This window comes from Erythrolamprus reginae, chromosome 4 (genome assembly GCF_031021105.1).
Source record: "Erythrolamprus reginae isolate rEryReg1 chromosome 4, rEryReg1.hap1, whole genome shotgun sequence".
Taxonomy (NCBI): domain Eukaryota; kingdom Metazoa; phylum Chordata; class Lepidosauria; order Squamata; family Dipsadidae; genus Erythrolamprus; species Erythrolamprus reginae.
In genome coordinates, this window is record NC_091953.1 from 58,004,334 (window position 1) to 58,022,680 (window position 18,347).

At 41.9% G+C, this 18,347-nt stretch overlaps 1 protein-coding gene across 3 annotated transcripts in view; it reads right to left on the reverse strand.

Moving 5' to 3' along the window:
* TIAM1 (TIAM Rac1 associated GEF 1) overlaps window positions 1–18,347 on the reverse strand; it is a 229,923-nt gene that overhangs the window by 3,077 nt on the left and 208,499 nt on the right. For all 3 annotated transcript variants that reach the window (XM_070750312.1, XM_070750313.1, XM_070750314.1), the window contains 5 exons: window positions 15,859–15,967; window positions 10,606–10,664; window positions 7,743–7,845; window positions 4,065–4,152; window positions 3,714–3,886 (listed from right to left, as the gene is read on the reverse strand). In XM_070750312.1, the coding sequence (XP_070606413.1) occupies window positions 3,714–3,886; window positions 4,065–4,152; window positions 7,743–7,845; window positions 10,606–10,664; window positions 15,859–15,967 (532 nt within the window). The remainder of the gene's footprint in view (window positions 1–3,713; window positions 3,887–4,064; window positions 4,153–7,742; window positions 7,846–10,605; window positions 10,665–15,858; window positions 15,968–18,347) is intronic.

Below are 18,347 nucleotides of genomic sequence, written 5' to 3' on the forward strand. Positions count from 1 at the left end.
TGGTGGGCCCCAGGGGAAGAGTCTTCTCTGTGCTGGCCCCGGCCCTCTGGAATCAACTTCCCCCGGAGATCAGAACGGCCCCCACCCTCCTTGTCTTACACAAATTACTCAAGATCCACCTATATCGCCAGGCATGGGGGAACTGAGGCACCTTCCCCAGGCTCTTATATTTTATAATTGGTATGTATGTGTTGTATGGTTTGTTAACTATTGGGGTTTTACAGTCTTGGTATATTTGGGTTTCTTCCCATGTAGGATTTAGAAATTTCTGGCGATGTTTCGACAAGGTCCCACTCGTCATCTTCAGGCTGGTGCTTCTGTCCTTGTTCAAGGTTGTTCGCCCTAGAACAAGGCCAGAAGCACCAGCCTGAAGATGACGAGTGGGACCTCGTCGAAACGTCGCCAGAAATTTCTAAATCCTACACGGGAAGAAACCCGAATATACCAAGACCGTCATACCTGTACCCGTGAAAATCTACGAAAACAAATATATATATATGTGTGTATGTGTGTGTGTGTGTGTATTAATATTAGATTTGTTTTACTATTATGATCTTTTGCTATTGTTGTGAGCCGCCCCGAGTCTTCAGAGAGGGGCGGCATACAAATCTAATTAATAATAATAATAATAATAATAATAATAATAATAATAATAATAATAATAATAATAATGGAATGCTGTTACCTTCCTACGAAATTGCTACCTATTTATCTACTCACATTTGAATGCTTTTGAACTGCTAGGTGGGGAGGAGATGGGACAAGCTCACCCCGCTGCACAGTGCTTGGGTTTCCAGCTGACAAGCTCAGCATATTTAAGCACTGAGCCATAACCCTAGCTGATAATTAATAATAATGAAACATGTAAAATCTGACATGATATGACTTGGGGAACTGATAAACATGAAGAAAGAAAGGCTACTAAATTTCCTCGAGGGAGATGAGCAGTTTAGAAACACAAAATATAAATTTATTCATTTATGTTGTATTTACTATAAAATATAAAATTAATAATAATAATAATAATAATAATAACAACAATAATAACTTATTAGATTTGTATGCCACCCCTCTCCGAAGACTCGGGGCGGCTCACAACAGTAATAAGAAACAGTGTAACAATGGGACAAATCTAATAATAAAAATATATAAAAACCCCAACAATTAAAACCACACAGCACATACATAGCAAACATGAAATATAAAAAGCCGGGGGGAGATGTCTTAGTTCCCCCATGCCTGGCGATACAGGTGGGTCTTGGGTAACTTGTGAAAGACAAGGAGGGTGGGGGCCGTTTTAATCTCCGGGGGGAGTTGGTTCCAGAGGGCCGGGGCCACCACAGAGAAGGCTCTTCCCCTGAGGCCCGCCAAACGACATTGTTTGGTCGACGGGACCTGGAGAAGGCCAACTCTGTGGGACCTTATTGGCTGCTGGGATTCGTGCGGTAGAAGGCGGTTCCAGAGGTATTCTGGTCCAATGCCATGTTGGGCTTTAAAGGTCATTACAATTACCAACACTTTGAATTGTGACCGGAAACTGATCGGCAGCCAGTGCAGACCACGGAGTGTTGTAGAAACATGGGGAAATCTGGGAAGCCCCACGATAGCTCTCGCGGCCACATTCTGCACGATCTGAAGTTTCCGAACACTTTTCAAAGGTAGACCCATGTAGAGAGCATTGCAGTAATCGAACCTCGAGGTGATGAGGGCATGAGCGACTGTGAGCAATGACTCCCTGTCCAAGTAGGGCCGCAACTGAAATAAAGTGATAATACTGTCAATATTCATTGAAAATGTTCATAACTAAATTGTCCAGGCAAAGAAATTAAGTTGTATAGAAATTAAATTTTAAAATATCTTGTAGTTAACATTACATGATAATGGCAAAGAAGTTAGCACTTTTTCTTCTTCAATAGATAGAAATATTTTAGATTTAATTTTAACATCTGGTCCATTATAGCTGAAACATGTGGCTCAGTGATCAGCTATTACTTTTCACTTCATTATTTTAAGATATGTTAATAAGATAAAGCAATTCAATTATGCTTCAATAGCACTGTATGTCATACTTTTTTAAGAGAAGCAAAAGTAGCAGACATGGGGCGAAATATAGAGAGCTGATATTTAATGTGATGTCCTGCCCTATACCTAGTGTGGGTTTTTGTGAATTCAGCTTCCTTTCACACCTCACAACATTCAAGTGTCAAATGACAGTTGTGTTACTTAAGCCTGCCACTATGACAGTTAATTATTAATTAAATACGATCTTATTACACATTTCTGAAGCTATAAAAAATGGGATAAAAGCATTCTTTGTGTGTGCATGGTGCTTTGCTTTGCTTTATAAATTATCTCAAGACTTAAGCTGTTGCAGGTCAACAGACTCAAACTCAACCCTGATAAGAAGGAGTGGCTGTGGGTTTTGCCTCCCAAGGACAATTCCATCTGTCCATCCATTACCCTGGGGGGGGATTATTGACCCCCTTAGAGAGGGTCCACAACTTGGGCGTCCTCCTCGATCCACAGCTTACATTAGAGAAACATCTTTCAGCTGTGGCGAGGGGGGCGTTTGCCCAGCTTCACCTGGTGCACCAGTTGCGGCCCTACCTGGACCAGGAGTCATTGCTCATAGTCACTCATGCTCTCATCACCTCGAAGTTCGACTACTGTAATGCTCTCTACATGGGGCTACCTTTGAAGAGTGTTCGGAAACTTCAGATCGTGCAGAATGCAGCTGCGAGAGCAATCATGGGCTTCCCCAAATATGCCCATGTTACACTAACACTCCGCAGTCTGCATTGGTTGCTGATCAGTTTCCGGTCACAATTCAAAGTGTGGGGTATGACCTATAAAGCCCTCCATGGCACCGGACCAGATTATCTCAGGGACCGCCTTCTGCCGCACGAATCCCAGCGACCGATTAGGTCCCACAGAGTTGGCCTTCTCCGGGTCCCGTCGACTAAACAATGTCATCTGGCGGGACCCAGGGGAAGAGCCTTCTCTGTGGCGGCCCCGACCCTCTGGAACCAGCTCCCCCCGGAGATTAGGATTGCCCCCACCCTCCTTGCCTTTCGTAAACTCCTTAAAACCCACCCCTGACGTCAGGCATGGGGGAATTGAGACATCTCCCCCAGGCCTATATAGTTTATGTATGGTACATTTGTGTGTATGTTTTGCTTTTAAATAAGTTTTTTTTTAGATATACAGTGGTATCTCGACATACAAGTATAATTTGTTCCAGACACGAGCTCGTAAGTCGATCAACTCGCATCTCAAAGGAATGCCTTTAGACTTTGTTTTTCGCGCCGAGATAACCGGAAGCAAGGAGATTCTTGCGCCACCTAGTGGAAACTCGACTCATATCCCGAATTTGAGCTTGGGTGTCAAAAAGAAATTTTGCTCGCGTCACGGCTCGTAACTTGAAATACTCGCATGTGGAGCAGCTTGTTTCTAGAGGTACTACTGTATTTGTAAATATTAGATTTGTTACTGTACATTGTTTTTATTATTGTTGTGATCCGCCCCGAGTCTACAGAGAGGAGCGGCATACCAATCTAATAAATAATAATAATAATAATAATGATGATGATGTGAGAAACCAAAGTATGAGTGGTGCAGAACTAATAGTGAGTAGGATCATTCATCGTTGCTCTTAAAATCCTCCACCCCTCTTCTGGAGCTGGAGTACTTTAACAAACTTTAACCATGAGTACCTGTCCTGTTCATAATTGGCCTTGCACCTTTCAGTGCACTCAGCCTTTTTCCTCCAAATGGGACATAGTGCTGTGATGAGGGCAAACTTTCAGTTTTAAGAAGTTGTCTTCTGTGTTTGTCTCGTAAAATTGAATGCACAGCTTTTAGAAAATCTTTCCTGTGTTCTGGGGAACTGAAAAGAAAGAAAGAAAGAAAGAAAGAAAGAAAGAAAGAAAGAAAGAAAGAAAGAAAGAAAGAAAGAAAGAAAGAAAGAACACACCAGTTATGTGCTGGTCTGTCAGCAGAATATTGATTTTGATTTATTTAGGGTAAATGTTAATATAATTTTGCAAACTATCACTACTCCTTACCTGCAACAAAGATGGAAAGACCTCTCTGGCCTGCCTTCCGACTCTGATTTCACATGAACGATCTCACAGACAGAACTGGTCTCTGCATCTAGACAGAGAGAAAAGAACATTTTAAAAGCAATATTTTGACTTGTTATTTACTGAAAGCATTTCAGCTGAAATTTGAAGATGATTAGGTTAGTGAATGAAATACAGGAGAATGGAATGGAATGGAATAGAATAGAATTCTTTATTGGACAAGTGTGATTGGACACACAAGGAATTTGTCTTTGGTGCATATGATCTCAGTGTACATAAAAGAAAATATACATTTGTCAAGAATCATGAGGTACATCACTTAATGGTTATCATATGGTACAAATAAGCAATCAGGAAACAATCAATATTAATATAAATTGTAACGATAGAAGCAACAAGTTACAGTGGTTCCAGGAGGAGGTTCGTAAGGTGAAAAGTTCGTAAGACAAAACTATGTTTCCCATAGGAATCAATGTAAAAGCAAATAATGTGTGCAAATCCTTCAGGAAAATCCCAAACTTTAGAAGGGAGGTGAACAGAGGGCAGGGAGGAGCAGCTAAAGGGGGTGGATGGAAGAAGCAAGGCTAGGCTAAAGGGTGAGTGGGAAGGAAGAAAGGCAAGGGGGTGCCCCTCCCTTTTCTTTCTTCAAATGAAACCCTTTCAGTGCCTCTGCAAGCACGCTGTTCTCCTACTTTTTAAAATGCAAACTCTTTCCCCCTCCAAGCTGCCCCTCCCTTTTCTTTCTTCAAACAAGGAAAAAAAGAGAAACCCCTTCATCCCAGCAGCAGTGGCTTGGGTTCGTAAGGTGAAAATAGTTCATAAGAAGAGGCAAAAAAATCTTAAACACTGGGTTCGTATCTCAAAAAGTTCGTTAGAAGAGGCGTTCGTTCGTAAGATGAGGTACCACTGTACAGTCATACAGTCATAAGTGGGAGGAGATAATTGGTTCAAGAATTAGAACCTCAGGAGTAATGATGTGAAATGATCGATTATTTCCCTTTGCATACTGAATACACGGAATGACCGAAACATGTAAAAGCTTCTTAACATGGCTGCAATCCTTCCATAAGGAGGTCTCTGTAGAATCATAAACAGTTGCAGCCAGTTGCAGCACTGCATATATACCTTCCATTCATTTCAGGGTGGACTCCCATTCAAACCATTTTGTTAATAATCAAATGTAAACAATTTTACGGATCTTCTTAAGCAAATGCCATTTTACTTTGTCAATATAATTTTGCTCCTATGCTATCGGTGAATGACTGATGCTATTTTTTTAAAAGCCAGAAAATGAAAATCTAAAAAGTAAAGTCAAGGAAGCTTGCAATGAATGGGATGTTTAGTTGTTAAAGAAAAACCACAGAGTGCAAATTTCAAAGTTTAAAATAACAAAAGCAATCTAAAAAGCAACTACCCTGTCACTTATATTGATATAAATATAGGTTAAGATGCTATTGTATTTACAAAAACAATGTTATCCATATAAATACAACGTCACTCATGGTACAACATGAAAACGAACAACAATCTCATAGGCCAGGAAAACTTTCAGTGACTTAATTAAGGCATCTTGCTGTTCTCTTGCTCTCATCACAATTAAAACTCTCAGTGGTGAATCTAAAAACGCCTACAGGCACACCACAGGCAGTGCACATCAGCAGCTCATGTTAGGAATACATATTAAGAACTGAAAAAGATTTGCATATGACTCTAGTTATACAGATTTCACATCAGAAAACAGAATCTGTGTCAGCTAATGCATATGACAAAAAAATTGCAAAAGCATTAAGAAAATCCAAATCTATTTTCATGTTAGAAAGATGATCTGACAGGTGAGATTCAACTTTCTTTACATTTTTAAAGATTAAACGTATCTGCACGAATAAGAGTCTTTGGGAAAGCTATGTTGACTCTATTAATGGCCTGTTTCATATCATGGAGAAAGGAGGCTGGGAAACAAAGATGGAGGGAAATTATAGAGAAGATAAGGGCTGTAAGAGATGGATAAAAATTTTTTTTGGCCAATTAGAAATAAAGATGCTATGGAGATTGATAAGCAGTGTAAACACACACAAAAAGTGAGACAAGCAGAAATAGCATCCTGAAGCCATGTTTAGCAAGCAATTAGATATTAGAAAGGTATCAATTGCTCAGAGAAGTGATTGGTTACCATTCATCAGAAAATCATCTGATATAATGGATTTTTACTATTTTAAAATGAGCCGGGGTGGCGCAGCAGGTAGAGTGCTGTACTGCAGGCCACTGAAGCGGACTTGTAGATCTGAATGTCAGCGGTTCAAATCTCATCACTGGCTTAAGGTTGACTCAGCCTTCCATCCTTCCAAGGTGGGTAAAATGAGGACCCGGATTGTGGGGGCAATAGCCTAGCTCTGTTAAAAAAAGTGCTATTGCTAACATTTTGTAAGCCGCCCTGAGTCTAAGGAGAAGGGCAGCATAAAAATCAAATAAATAAATAAATAAATAAATAAATTTTCAAACACTAAAATAATGATGGGCTCTACTCCTTTAATTTTGTTGATTGTTAGAATTATTGTAGAGTTAAATGTTGAATCACTAAGGGTTTAAGTCTCTTTAAAAGAAGTGTGAAAACAACTGAGCTACCCAATTCCTGCTCTCTTCAGGTTCTATTCTGAAATTCTGGAAATGAGAAAATAACAAGAATTCAACCTAACACTCACATTTATAAAAAAAAATAAAAGGGTCCATTTGGACAGTAAAAAATGTTATCAAATACAGTCAAACCTCGTCTTACGAACCTAATTGGTTCCAGGGGGAGGTTCGTAAGACGAAAGGTTCGTAAGACGAAACATTGTTTCCCATAGGAAACAATGTAAAGTCAATTAATCCGTGCAACCAAAAAAACCCCCCGCAAAAAAACCGCTGCCGCCCGGCTGTCACCTTGTTTTAAAAGGTGACAGCCGGGCGGCAGGGCTTCCCAGCACATCCCCCAACCCCGAACTTTTGCCGAACTTCCGGGTTCGGGGTTCGGGGTGGTGCTGGGAAGCCCCCCAGCGTGGCTGTCACCTTTTAAAATAGCTGCGCGGCTTCCCAGCTGTCTCCAGAAGCCGAACACCAAAGCCGAACTTCCGCGTTCGGCGTTCGGAGACAGCTGGGAAGCCCCGCGGCTGTTTTAAAAGGTCACAGCCGGGCTGGGGGGCTTCCCAGCAACCTCCCGAACCGAACCCGGGGTTCAGAAAAATTTTGTCTCTTCTTACGAACTTTTTTCGAGTTACGAACCAGCGTTCGGGAGGCTGCTGGGAAGCCCCGCCGCACGGCTGTCACCTTTTAAAACAGCCGCGCGGCTTCCCAGCTGTCTCCGAACGCCGGTTCGTAACTCGAAAAAAGTTCGTAAGAAGAGGCAAAATTTTTCTGAACCCCGGGTTCGTATCACGAGTTGTTCGTAAGACGAGGGGTTCATATCTTGAGGTACCACTGTACAATCTAAGTGGGACATCCTGCTATTTTTTGTTTGTTTTGTAATTCTTATTTTTTTTAATAAATTGGGTTTTTCTGCTAGATTGTATACTTACCATACTTGTAGTTTGGTAACTACCGGGATGTATTTCTTCAAAAGAGAAGTTTTACAACAACCAGATATTTTTTTAAAAATAAATAATAAACAAACCCATTTAACCTTACCTGCACTTGCCGAGGCTCGAACCTGCAAAGCGTCCAAGGGAATCATGTGACGGAAACGAAATGGGTCTGAGTCTTCATAAATGGAAGCCCTATGGGATCCACCCTATGTAGGGAAAAACAATTTTTATTATTAACGATACTATATTAACAGCATGTAAGCCGGTTTATTTCATATCAAATGTTTAAAATATCTACAAAAGCCTTCAGTCTTGATCAATACACAGTGAAGAACAGTGATGCAATTAAGGAAGTTTAGAGGAGTTTTCCCTAAGGGCTTCATTATTTCATCCCCTCGTGATAAAAATAAAAAATGAAAAAGTAACTTCATATTGTCATTCCATTATTCCCTTAATTTGATCATCAGAGCAAACATCTTGCTGAATAGTCTTTCTGTCTCAGGCAGAAATAGGTTGAAATTTCTGTTTCAAGCATAAAAATGTTAAGATCAAATGTCCCAGGGGTATAATAAAAGATCTCTGTTTCATTTCAAGAGTATTGCCTTGTGAACCATTTTTGTACTAAAATTAGAGAACAGATAATGATCGGTCAACATTTTATGATTATATCTGACACAGCAAACAACTAAACATTTTCTGCATTAAATATATATTGGTAGGGTGTTACAGATACAAAAAAAGGCAAGTGGAGTTTCAACATCAGAGAATTATACTTTCATAATTATAGGAAAATACCATTTTACTTTTTTTTACTTTTGTCTATTTTTTTTACTTTTGTCTAATTTCTCTAAGAAAGAAATATTATCAATTATCAATACAGTGGTACCTCATCTTACGAATGCCTCTTCTAACGAACTTTTCAAGATACGAACCTGGTGTTTAAGATTTTTTTGCCTCTTCTTCCGAACTATTTTCACCTTACGAACCCAAGCAGCTGCTGCTGGGATGAAAGGGTTTCTTTTCCCCCCTTTTTTGAAGAAAGAAAAGGGAGGGGAAGCTTGGAGGAGTAAAGATTTTGCATGCTTGCAAAAGCACTGAAAGGTGTCTTTTTAAGAAAGAAAAGGGAGGGGCAGCTTGGAGGAGTAAAGATTTTGCATGTTTGCAAAAGCACTGAAACGGTGTCTTTTTAAGAAAGAAAAGGGAGGGGCAGCTTGGAGGAGTAAAGATTTTGCATGCTTGCAAGAGCACTGAAACGGTGTCTTTTTAAGAAAGAAAAGGGAGGGGCAGCTTGGAGGAGTAAAGATTTTGCATGCTTGCAAAGGCACTGAAACTGTGTCTTTTGAAAAAAAGAAAAGGGAGGGGCGCCCCCCTTGCCTTTCTTCCTTTCCACTCACCCTTTAGCCTAGCCTTGCTTCTTCCACCCGCCCCCTTTAGCTGCTCCTCCCTGCCCTCTGTTCACCTCCCTTCTAAAGTTTGGGATTTTCCTGAAGGATTTGCACGCATTATTTGCTTTTACATTGATTCCTATGGGAAATTGTTTCATCTTACGAACTTTTCACCTTACGAACCTCCTCCTGGAACCAATTAAGTTTGTATGATGAGGTACCACTGTATTTCAAGAACAATATTTCAAGAACAATTCATAGATAATAGAACAAGTTCCAAAAAGGTCAGTGGGGAACATTAGAAGACCAGAAATCAAATCCTATTATGAAGCAATGAAAAAACTAAAAGCAGTTTGCCTGGAAAAGATGAAAGAGAATGAGTGAAGCTCATTAAATAATTTAATTTACAGAACAAACAATTCTGATTAGATATTAGAAAGGTATCAATTGCTCAGAGAAGTGATTGGTTACCATTCATCAGAAAATCACCTGATATAATGGATTTTTACTATTTTAAAATTTTGGATTGTCATATAGAGTGGCCTTAACAGCACTTTCCAACACTATTAAATGCAATTCTAATTCTATCTCAGGCACTGGATATTTCAATCAAAATCTGTCCAATCTGCATGGTTTATTTATTTCTATGAAAGATTTATAAGGCCATCCATCTTAAGCAATTATGGGCACCTCACAACAACAATAAAACCAATAAATGAAACAATCATAACACAATGAAAATAAAACAAATGATGAATAAAAAAATAAAAGTCACAATAAAAAGAAGATAAATGAGATCTGTATGAGCATATATTAGGAAATTAGTTACAAAGAATTAAACAGCATATGTATATCCAAGGGGCTCGCTTTTGAAGAAACTGATAGTAATAATAAACCACTCGAATAAAAAAGGAAAGTTTTGACTGCTCTTTCCAAGCATTACTTTCACAACTAAAAATAGTTTACAATAATTATAGCAATAGCACTTAGACTTATATACTGCTTCACAGTGCTTTACAGCCCTCTCTAAGTAGTTTACAGAGTCAGAATATTGCCCCCAACAAACAAGGTCATCATTTTACCTACCTTGGAAGGATGGAAGCTCGTAAGCTCCTTAAAACTCACCTCTGCCGTCAGGCATGGGGGAACTGAGATATTCTTTCCCCCTAGGCCTATACGATTTATGCATGGTATGTTTGTTTGTATGTATGTTTGGTTTTACAAATAAGGGTTTTTTAACTGTTTCAGTATTGGATTTACATGCTGTTTTGTACTACTGTTGTTAGCCGCCCCGAGTCTACGGAGAGGGGCGGCATACAAATCCAATAAATAATAATAATAATAATAATAATAATAATAATAATAATAATAATAATAATAATAATGGAAGGCTGAGTCAACCTTGATGAGATCTGAACTGCAAAATGGCAGGCCGTGTGCAGAAGGAGCCTGCACTACTGCCCTCTAACCACTGCGCCACCGCAGCTCATTCTATTATTAGAATTACCCATCTAATTAACCCACTCTAATAGGATATTTCATTTTTTGTTGTTTAATAGTATTTACAGTCGATAAACTTACCAATTTTTTCCTCTGTTTCACGCCTTCTTTATATACAAGGACCACAGCAGTTTTGAACACTAGGGAAAAACAAACAAACATAGGAAGTCAACAGTTTGCCAATGGATAACCAGAAAAAAAATATCCACTGCTAATTCTGTGGAAAGTATTCAAAATTTCCTCCTCTGCACCCATATATTACATCCTTATATTACAAAAAGAAAGAGCATACCGTATTTTTCGGAGTATAAGACGCACCTTAGTTTTGGGGGTGGAAAATAGGGAAGGGAGAATTTTGCCTACCAGGTATTCATCTGGATAGCCTCTTTAGTCTGGTCACCTTCAGCTGAACCCCTCAGAGAGGGTCCGCAACTTGGGCGTCCTCGATCCACAGCTCACATTAGAGAAACATCTTTCGGCTGTGACGAGGGGGGCGTTTGCCCAGGTTCACCTGGTGCACCAGTTGCGGCCCTATTTGGACCGGGAGTCACTTCTCACAGTCACTCATGCCCTCATCACCTCGAGGCTCGACTACTGTAATGCTCTCTACATGGGTCTACCTTTGAAAAGTGTTCGGAAACTTCAGATCGTGCAGAATGCAGCTGCGAGAGCAATCATGGGCTTTCCCAAATATGCCCATGTTACACCAACACTCCGCAGTCTGCATTGGTTGCCGATCAGTTTCCGGTCACAATTCAAAGTGTTGGTTATGACCTATAAAGCCCTTCATGGCACCGGACCAGACTATCTCAGGGACCGCCTTCTGCTGCACAAATCCCAGCGACCAGTTATGTCCCACAGAGTGGGTCTTCTCCGGGTCCCATCAACTAAACAATGTCGCTTGGCGGGACCCAGGGGAAGAGCCTTCTCTGTGGCGGCCCCGATCTTCTGGAACCAACTCCCCCCAGAGATTAGAATTGCTCCCACCCTCCTTGCCTTTCGTAAGCTTCTTAAAACCCCTCTCTGACGCCATGCATGGGGGAATTGAGATACTCTTTCCCCCTAGGCCTTTACAATTTTATCATGGTATGTCTGTATGTACGTTTGGTTTTACAATAGGGGTTTTTAACTGTTTATATTGGATTGTCATATGCTGTTTACTACTGTTGTTAGCCGCCCCAAGTCTACGGAGAAGGGCAGCATACAAATCCAATAAAATAAAATAAAATCAAACTCAGCGCATTAGTTTGCTGGTTTTGAGTGCACACACATGATTTTTATCCCTTGGTTGGAGATAAAAAACAGCATCTAAAGCACTGCTGATTATCAGAGAGAGAAGCAAGAAGAAATGCAGGCAAAATGCAGAAGATTGCTTCACTCGCTATCGTCTCACTAGGGCTAGAAAAATAGCTTCTGATCGTCAGAGAGTGGGAATGAGAAAAAGCAGGCAAAGTGAAGATCAATTCACTCACTAGTGTCTCCTTAGGGCTGAAAAACAGCTTCTAAAGCACAGCTGATTGTTAGAGGCAGCAGCAATTAGAAAAGCAGGCAAAGTGCTAGAGCCTCATTAGGTCTGGAAAAAAAGCTTCAAAAAAGCTACATTCAATAAGACACACCCAGATTTTCAGCCTCTTTTTAAAATTCTTATTCTTATTCTTTATTTCTCTGAAAACTCGGGGTGGCTCAAAGAATAAATATAGAAACAAAGCATACAAAACAAATCTAGTACATTAAAAAATTACAGCTAAAAACTCTATATGTGACTCAATCAGACAATCCAATCACACTATGCATCACATTTATTGGTCAGGTGGGCAAGATCTTATTGCCCCAGGCCTGGCGACATAGGTAAGTCTTAAGACTCTTGCGGAAGGCGAGGAGGGTGGGGGCAGTATGAATCTCTGGGAGAGCTGATTCCAGAAGGCCGGGCCCCCCACAGAGAAGGCCCTTCCTCTAGGCCCTGCCAAATGACATTGTCTGGGTGACGGGACCTGGAGAAGGCCAACTGGTTTCTTAAATTGGGGGGTTTTAAATTAACTTAAATATTAGATTTGTTTACATTGTATTATTATTGCTGTTAGCCGCCCCGAGTCTACGGAGAGAGGCAGCATACAAATCTGATAAATAAATAAATAAATAATAACCGGCCACTGGGATTTATGCGGCAGAAGGTGGTCCCGTAAGTCAGAGGTCCCCAACCGCCGGTCCGCGGACCGGGACCGGGCCGTTGGGGTTTTCCAGCCGGTCCGCGGCGTCGGAGACCCAAAGCCCATGTGGAGGAAGACGGAGCCAAGCGGGGCCACCCGGAGACCTTTTCCCGTCTTCTTCTCCTCGCTCGCTCCCCTCATAGCCAGCAGCCCCGCTCGCGGGGGGATGCCCGTTCGTAGCTACCAGCCCGCCAAGCGTCGAGGGGGCTTCCGAGGCTGAAGGGAAGAGCCGGAATGCCCTTCCCGGGTTTAGATTGCTTGCTGTTGGGGGAAACGGAGGAGGCGGCGGCGGCGGTGGGGCGCGATCGCCTACTTTCTGGAGCGAGGAGAAAAGAACCGCCGCCTCCTCCGTTTTCCCCAACAGCAAGCAATCTAAACCCGGGAAGGGCATTCCGGCTCTTCCCTTCAGCCTCGGAAGCCCCCTCGACGCTGGAGGGATGGTTATGAGGGGAGCGAGCGAGGAGAAGAAGACGTCCCACTCATCGCTCCTGAGGGAACGGGCGAGGGCGTCGGAGACCCAAAGCCCATCCTGCGTGGAGGAAGACGGAGCCAAGCGGGGCCACCCGGAGACCTTTTCCCGTCTTCTTCTCCTCGCTCGCTCCCCTCATAGCCAGCAGCCCCGCTCGCGGGGGGATGCCCGTTCGTAGCTACCAGCCCGCCAAGCGTCGAGCGGGCTTCCGAGGCTGAAGGGAAGAGCCGGAATGCCCTTCCCGGGTTTAGATTGCTTGCTGTTGGGGAAAACGGAGGAGGCGGCGGCGGCGGTGGGGCGCGATCGCCTACTTTCTGGAGCGAGGAGAAAAGAACCGCCGCCTCCTCCGTTTTCCCCAACAGCAAGCAATCTAAACCCGGGAAGGGCATTCCGGCTCTTCCCTTCAGCCTCGGAAGCCCCCTCGACGCTTGGCGGGCTGGTAGCTACGAACGGGCATCCCCCCGCGAGCGGGGCTGCTGGCTGTGAGGGGAGCGAGCGAGGAGAAGAAGACGGGAAAAGGTCTCCGGGTGGCCCCGCTTGGCTCCGTCTCCCTCCACACAGGATGGGCTTTGGGTCTCCGACGCCCTCGCCCGTTCCCTCAGGAGCGATGAGTGGGACGTCTTCTTCTCCTCGCTCGCTCCCCTCATAACCATCCCTCCAGCGTCGAGGGGGCTTCTGAGGCTGAAGGGAAGCGCCGGAATGCCCTTCCCGCGTTTAGATTGCTTGCCGTTGGGGGAAACGGAGGAGGCGGCGGCGGTGGGGCGCGATCGCCAAGTTTCTGGAGCAGATAGGCTTTGAGTTTTGGGCTGGGGGGGGAGAAGTAGGACCTTCCTAAGTTCCCCCCCCAGTCAAAATCACAAAGCCAGGCAGCCCCCAGCCGCCAAAGGAGCCTCCTCATTCTCCCTGCCCTGTGGAGAAGTGTGGAGGGCTGCGTCACTAAGCTCCACCCCTCCATAACCCCACCCCCATATGACCAAAGCCCCCCCACCGGGCCGTAGAAAACTCGTCTAACTTAAAGCCGGTCCCTGGTGCTAAAAAGGTTGGGGACCTCTGCCGTAAGTAATCTGGTCCGATGCCATGTAGGGCTGGGGGAGTGAATCTTATACTCTGAAAAATATGGAAATTTTCTAAATACGTGATAGCCAGATGAATTGAAGTAATATCTATTCTGGACCAACACCCCCCCCCCACCCCAATACTCAATGTTTTTAACAGTGAATGGCACTTACTTCATTGATAAAGGGTTATAAATTGTAATTGTATATTTAAATTTTTACTGGGATATAAGGATCTTCCCAACAGAATCAGTTCATTCATTTAACACGATTACTGTAGAATAAGCTAATAAGTATCATTTGGTATTCATACCTGTAAACGGTCCCTCTAACAAATAAAAATGTTCTAAAATGTAAAACTTTCATTTAATGATTTTTCAAAATTATGAAGAAAGGGTTAATAATTATTTATTTATTTATTTTTATTTTATTTATTCAATTTTTATGCCGCCCTTCTCCTTAGACTCAGGGCATTACATAGTGCATAAATTCCATAAATTATCATGCACTCCTAGATTATTTGCAGGGAATTTCTCTGATACAGCATCATAGAAAGAACCAAAATCAACATTTACATACAAGCAGTATTTCAGCAAATCTCCCTGAAGGATGAACTCTAAAGATGGAAGGAAAAATAAGAGCTACTGCCTACAGCTATCTATTTTACATTTCACAAGCTTTTTTTATATTTCCTGACTTACTGAGCTTTGCAATATTATTAAGCTTGTAAAACCTTAAATCGTTACTCCTTAAATCATCTTTAAAAACAAGAATAACAACAGCTTAAAACAATTTCCCCAAATTTAATGTATTTTGGTTCTCAACTTTTCCAGTCAAGCTTCTATTGCATGCCACAGGGGGGGAGGAGTGGTCTAAAATACCTGACAGCAAAGTCAAATCTTACTTATTTATTTTCCAACATTTTTTCATATTTAATCAAGCTTTCCCTATGAATCTATGAATAATTTTTACGCTTTTATTTTATTTATTTATTGGATTTGTATGCCCCCCCTGTCCGTGGACTCGGGGCGGCTAACCACAGTGGTAAAAACAGCATGTGACAATCCAATACTAAAACAATCACACATACAAACATACCATGCATAAATTGTAGAAGCCTAGGGGGAAAGAATATCTCAGTTTCCCCATGCCTGACGACAGAGGTGGGTTTTAAGGAGCTTACGAAAGGCGAGGAGGGTGGGGGCTATTCTAATCTCTGGGGGGAGTTGGTTCCAGAGGGCCGGGGCCACCCCAGAGAAGGCTCTTCCCCTGGGTCCCGCCAAACAACATTGTTTAGTTGACGGGACCCGGAGAAGGCCCACTCTGTGGGACCTAACTGGTCACTGGGATTCGTGCGGCAGAAGGCTTTGAAATCTTTGAAATTTGCAAACAGATTTGAGGCATAACAGACAATCTGCCTCAAATATTAATCCATCTTATGCCAAAAGCAGGGTTGTCTGATGTGATCCACATAAAACAGAGGGGTGGGGAAATTAAACAGTTGTGACTGCCATCTTGACAATTCTCCCACCCCACTCCCAGCATGCCCTTCTAGAAACACCTTCAGTGGTGTCATTGGAAACTATAGGTGCAAAGCACATACCGAATGCCGCCAGTTCAGGTTCCTTCTTCCACTTTCCAAGTGACGCAGGAGGATTAAGCCAGATAACTGTGGTATGCAATAGCAAATCTCCCATAGAAAGGTCTGCCACCTGCCAGACACATGCCAAAGCAAAAGAAAATAAGTCTTTTTAAAAGGCATTTAATAAAGTCATCGAAAATAAATTCGATATATAATAAAGGAACGGTGTATTTAATATTACATGTGTTAACAGCAGCCAGAATTGTATTTGCACAAAATTGGAAAAGTGTGGAGATACCCACAAATGAGAAGACAGTTTTTTTTAAAAACCCAAAAAACTAGACTGCAGAAATACAGAGTGCGTTCCAAAAGTAATGCAATTGAATTTCCTGCCCCGCTTCTATTCTATTAGCACTTGGAGTATGTGGGGGAATGCTAAGCTTTGCCGCGAAACCGGTCTCAGTGCTCTCCAAGCTGTGGAAGTGGCAGGACGTCAGTTATTGTAAACCTCTGCACGCCAACCATGTCACGAAAAAAATGGAATCGGAAATTTCAAGTCAACTTTTGCAACGTATAGAAATTGAACCTGATTATTTGGACAACGTCATCAGTGGTGATGAAACCTGGGTTTTTGAATACAACCCAGAAACAAAGCACCAAAGCTCTGAATGGCACACTGACCAGTCCCCCAAGCCCAAAAAGGCAAGAATGAGCAAATCAAAAGTGAAAACAATACTCATTGTCTTTTTCGACTGTAAAGGAGTGGTTCATAAGGAGTCTGTTCCTCAAGGACAGACAATTAACGCTGCCTACTACATGGATGTGCTGGAAAGACTCCAAAAAATGGTCATCAGGGTGAGAAAAGACCTCCGCTACCTAGCAACTCCATCACCACAACGCGCCTTGCCACAACACACTACGAGTCCGTGTGTTCCTGGCCAAACACCAGGTGCCAACGCTGGCCCACCCACCCCTATAGTCCTGACATCGCCGCAGCAGACTTCTTTTTGTTCCCTCGGATTAAGGCAGCCCTGAAAGGAACCCGTTTTTTATCCATAGAAGAGATCCAATCAGCCATGACGAAGACCTTGTGAGAGGTCCCCGAAGATGCCTTCCAGGGCACGTACCGGTTATGGCAGAGTCACTGGAAAAAATGTGTAGGGGCCCAAGAACAGTACTTTCAAAAAATTTAAGTGTTTATGCAAATCTGTTCAATAAATTACTTTTTAAAAATTGCATTACTTTTGGAACGCACCCTGTATTAACACTTGAAATTAAAGAGAAGGAAGGTATGGAATATTTTGAAACATGGAGTCCGTTTTATCTATGGTTAAATAACAGAAACTGAAGTTGGAATTTTAAAAATGATACATGAAGGCAATGTTTCCTCTAATTTTTTTTCGGTGTGGGCGGAAAAGTATAGTGTCTGAGCGACAGTCCCTTTGGGACTGGGCGGCATAGAAGTATAAATGAATGAATGAATGAATGAATGAATGAATGAATGAATGAATGAATAAACAAACAAACAAACAAACAAACAAAAACCCCACCCTGTTTTGCCTCAGAGAATTTCAAAATAAAATACTGTACTGTGTGTCTATAACAGTGAGCTCATAATAGGGCAACTCTATCAATATCAAAATGCCACTTAAATAGTTGAGCTAGTTTCAAACTAGATTTTGATTTTCTTTCTCTCTTCCTTACTACCATTCTTTTTCTTTCTCTTTTCCTTCCTCTCTTTTTTCTATCTGTTTCTCTCTCTTCCTCTCTTCCTCTCTCTCTCCTTCCCTCTCACTCTTTCCCTCTCGGCTTCTGGGCAGGTTTGGAAAACTCTGAGTTGATGATGATTTTTAAGTGAGCGATTGCTCACTGCTCAGCTTAGAGGGAACTATGCATGAAGGATTAATTTTACCATGATTTATTATGCTTATTATCAATATGATTTAAAATTAATAATTAAGTATTACTATTATGTGGAGAAAATACTGTTATTATATGATCACTACTAATGAACATTATTATGATGATGACTAGTGCTCAAATTAAGTGTAACTAGGAGACACACTGTTTATATAGTGAAATTGTTGCTCTTTCTTTATAAAATAAAAAATGTGAAAATAAATTTGATCCTCCTTTTCCTTGGATTCTCTGACTAGCCACACAGGCTCAAGAAAGGACAGAGCAGTCCCGAGGTGTTGCAACCAAGTGCTAAGCTCATACATTCCAGAATATGAAACAGCTGTCATGGCTGCATTCCCAATAAAGAAGTAAACAGGACTAGCTCTGCTTTGCTTTGTGGGAGGACCAAAATGGGCCAGGAACTGACATATATACATACTCCCAAATTTTTCACTTTCACCCTTTTTCTTTTAATCTATTTTCTTCCTTTTTCTTTTCTTTTCGTTCCCTTTTTATTATCCAAATATTTATCTAAATAAAACATGAAAAAGCAACAAAAAATAAAATGGAAAAAAAGAGATTAAAGGCAAAAGGAAAGGAGTCTTGCTTTT